We start from the raw sequence: 3,425 nt of genomic DNA, 5'->3' as shown, positions 1-3,425 counted from the left end.
TAATAAAGCGAAAGGAAAATCACCCCCCCCTCCAATGTCTGTCTGTGTGTCTTATCTGTCTATCTGTTTGTCTGTCTATCTGTTTGTCTGTCTGTCTGTCTGTCTGTCTGTCTATCTGTCTGTCTGTGTGTCTGTCTGTCTGTCCCTCTGTCTGTTTGTCTGTCTGTCTGTCTGTTTGTCTGTCTGTTTGTCTGTCTGTCTGTCTGTCCCTCTGTCTGTTTGTCTGTCTGTCTGTCTGTCTGTTTGTCTGTCTGTCTGTCTGTCTGTCTGTCTGTCTGTCTGTCTGACTGTCTGTCTGCCTGTCTATATTACTCTTTCCCAGCTCTAAATGACCGTCGTCAGCGTGTCGACGCGCTTGTTTATTCATTCAAACAAATAAACTAACCAACCAACGAACAAACAAGCAAATTGCAGTTCTGTGTTTGTGGTTGGAGACCCACTTCTTAACTTTCCTTTTGTTGTTTCTGTCTGTCTGCCTTACTTTTTAGCAGCATTAGATTCACCAGATTACTATTATTGTGTCAAAGTGCTTCTCTTTACTCAAAGATCAAAACTCTGCCTGTTGTTCTGTCTGCCTGTATTACTCTTTCCCAGCTCTAAATGTCAATATTGTTTATATGTTGACGTTCTAGTTTTCTCAAACAAACAAACAAACAAACAAGTAGTGTATAGTTTTTGTGTGTAATTTCCTCTGCAGAAAACTCTTGTGATTGTGAAGGAGCTGGAGCTGTTGGGCATGGCGGCGTCTCACGTGAGGCTGTACCCAGGCATACAGCAAGACTCGGAGCTGCTCAAGTGTGCCGTCAGTAAGTGCAAGATCACGTCTTTGTTTGCTCTTCTATAATATGACGATTTTGACACCGTTAACGTCTTGGTGGTCGGGCCGTCTACTGACTAGACGATGTATTATTATTAGATTGTTTTTCTGTCTACGTTTGGCACCTGTAACTATTAGAAGCGAGAACGTCTACTGGCTAGACTCCTAGACTCCGGGTTCTTAATTTATTTTGGCGGGGGAGGGGGGGGTAACTTTTTTCCCTCATTCATCATAAATATATTCTTGTCTGTACTGTAACGGTATCCTCATAGTATCAGATCTTCATTCAGTTCTGAACAGTTTGTTTGGAAATATAAGCTTGTAGCAAGAATATCTTATTTTTTTAATGGCAAAAATGGCAACTTATCTTGCATATTATCGTCCTCCCTGTTTGCTGCCCCCACAAAGGGAATAGCTAGTCTAACGACTTCTTAGGGTTAAATAAAGAAATGAGAATTAGAGTCAAGCCAGCAGTTGGGAAACGAGAACTGATGAGCTTTCTGTGAAGAAAACAGTAAAGTCAGTTGTATTTGTCTACCGGCCTTTATTTTATTATACTTTTGTCCTGCATTTCTTTGCTCAAACTGAGCTAAATGACTACCATAGCGATGTGCTTCTCTCCATCTCAAATAGTTCTACAGCCCGTGTTAAGGGGCTCACACATTCACAAAGTCATCTTCATAAACTGAAGGCAGTACCATTTAGTATTTATTTATTTATTTATTTATGTATTTATTTATTTATTTATTTATTTATTTATTTATTTATATATTTTATGAAAGTCATCTTCGTAAACAGAAGGCAGTACCATTTAGTATTTATTTATTTATTTATTTATTTATTTATTTATTTATTTATTTATTTATTTATTTATTTATTCATGTATTTATTTATTCATGTATTTATTTTATGAAAGGTGCAGACTTTGCTGTCTCTGCTATACATCCTGGTGCCTTTGATGTAATTTATAATATTGCTCTTGGCTGTATCACACAAAGGCGTGAAGTAGATTACGTTTTGTTAAGGTCTGTTTTATCGAGTATCTTTATCCCATTCAACTCCTGTTGGCTTTGGCAATAAATGTAGAAGCAATCCGTCATCTTCGTTATCTAAATTGTGTCAATTCAGTATTTTAGGTCAACAGGCAATCTGTGCAGTGTCATAAGTAGGAAGATAATAATATAAATAGGAAAAAAGAGGAGTGGGGAGCGCTTGAAAGAAATGAATAATAATAAATAATAAATAGCATTTGTATAGCGCATACCCCCGCTCGACAACAAATTCTATACGCCTCAGAGAAAGCTAGGCACGGTTTCAGACAAAACCTTGGCGGTCTGATTATACTCAATACCTGGGGCAGAGAGACAATGATAATGATGAGAGATGTGAGTGACAATAAATTAATTGCTACAGACTGTCTCAAATATGTTTGATTTTATTTTCAAATATTATTTATTATTGTTAACCAAAACTGACGTCTGTAATCTGATTTTTACGCTATTTTCCCCCTCATCATGACAGGAGTGAGTTAGTTCTCCGGCGTCTATTGTGTAGTGGTTAAGATTTTCGCTGTGGCACAGAAGGACACCCGAGTTCGATTCCCGAATGGGGAGATAATTTTATCGAGTACTTTTGCCTTTCTGTTGGGATGTTGTGTCCCTCTCAGCCTGTATGTATGTGCCCTCCGTCTAAATTTAATCCAACTAATGTTGGTGGGGGCGTAAAAAGACCTACATTGAGCGCCTACATCAAGAGGAGGCTCCAAGACTCTGGTAACTTTACAACCACCCGATATGAGGGAACTATCAGAGCTGAGTACTTTCGAAAAACAAAAAAAGACATAAAAGCCGTGCACTATCAGAACCGCGCACTTTAAGTTTAAGAAAGAAAGTAATATCGATGTATTTGATAACCTATTACACAAATAGTACTTAATTTAATGGTACTGATAGGGAACAATTTTTGTCACACCGTTGGGTGGTATTTGCGAACAAATTGTTTCGATATTGTTAAAAAGTGTGCAGTTCTGATACTGCGCTGCTTTGATATACTATGTAATTTTTTTCCGAAAGTGCGCGACTCTGATAGTGCGCAGCTTTGATGAATTATATTTTTTTCGAAATCCGTGCTTCTGATAGTGCGCAGCTTTGATACTCCCCCCCCAAAAAAAAAAATAAAATAAAAAATGCACGGTTCTGATAATGCGCAGGGCTCTAATACAAATGCACCTCTGGATTTGGTTCAGCCGGGTGTGTTTGTCCAGGCGCCTACTGCACTTCATCAGTTTTGACCGGTTCCTGTAACAACCGGTCCTCAAGCCAGTCTCTCTTTTCTCCCTCTCCATTTCTTTCCCCTCTTCTATCGGTTATTATTTATTGCTCTCTCTCTCTCTCTCTCTCTCTCTCTCTCTCTCTCTATCTCTCTCTCTCTCTCTCTCTCTTTCTGTTTCTAGTTTTCTCGCTCCAACATTTGAGCACACAAAACTACACATCTTTTGTGTTCTTCTTCCTTCTCCAGAGCCACACCAGACGCTATAAACATCGCCTTTTATTAAAACGAGTTTTCTGATACTTGAAAATATATTACCCTGCTCCATTTCTGCTCTCTG

The 3,425-nt window shown here is 38.7% G+C and overlaps 1 protein-coding gene across 1 annotated transcript in view; it reads left to right on the top strand.

Moving 5' to 3' along the window:
• Nucleotides 1–695: 695 nt before the first annotated feature.
• Nucleotides 696–3,425, top strand: part of LOC101861376 (ataxin-10) — a gene marked incomplete at its 5' end in the record, with an annotated part of 14,830 nt that continues 12,100 nt past the window's right edge. The window contains 1 exon segment of the mRNA XM_013085790.2: nt 696–806. Within this exon segment, the coding sequence (XP_012941244.1) occupies nt 737–806 (70 nt within the window).

The sequence above is a fragment of the Aplysia californica genome, unplaced genomic scaffold (assembly GCF_000002075.1).
Source record: "Aplysia californica isolate F4 #8 unplaced genomic scaffold, AplCal3.0 scaffold00407, whole genome shotgun sequence".
In the NCBI taxonomy this organism is placed as follows: domain Eukaryota; kingdom Metazoa; phylum Mollusca; class Gastropoda; order Aplysiida; family Aplysiidae; genus Aplysia; species Aplysia californica.
Note: the sequence above shows the minus strand (reverse complement) of the source record. Positions and strands in the feature narration are given on the sequence as shown.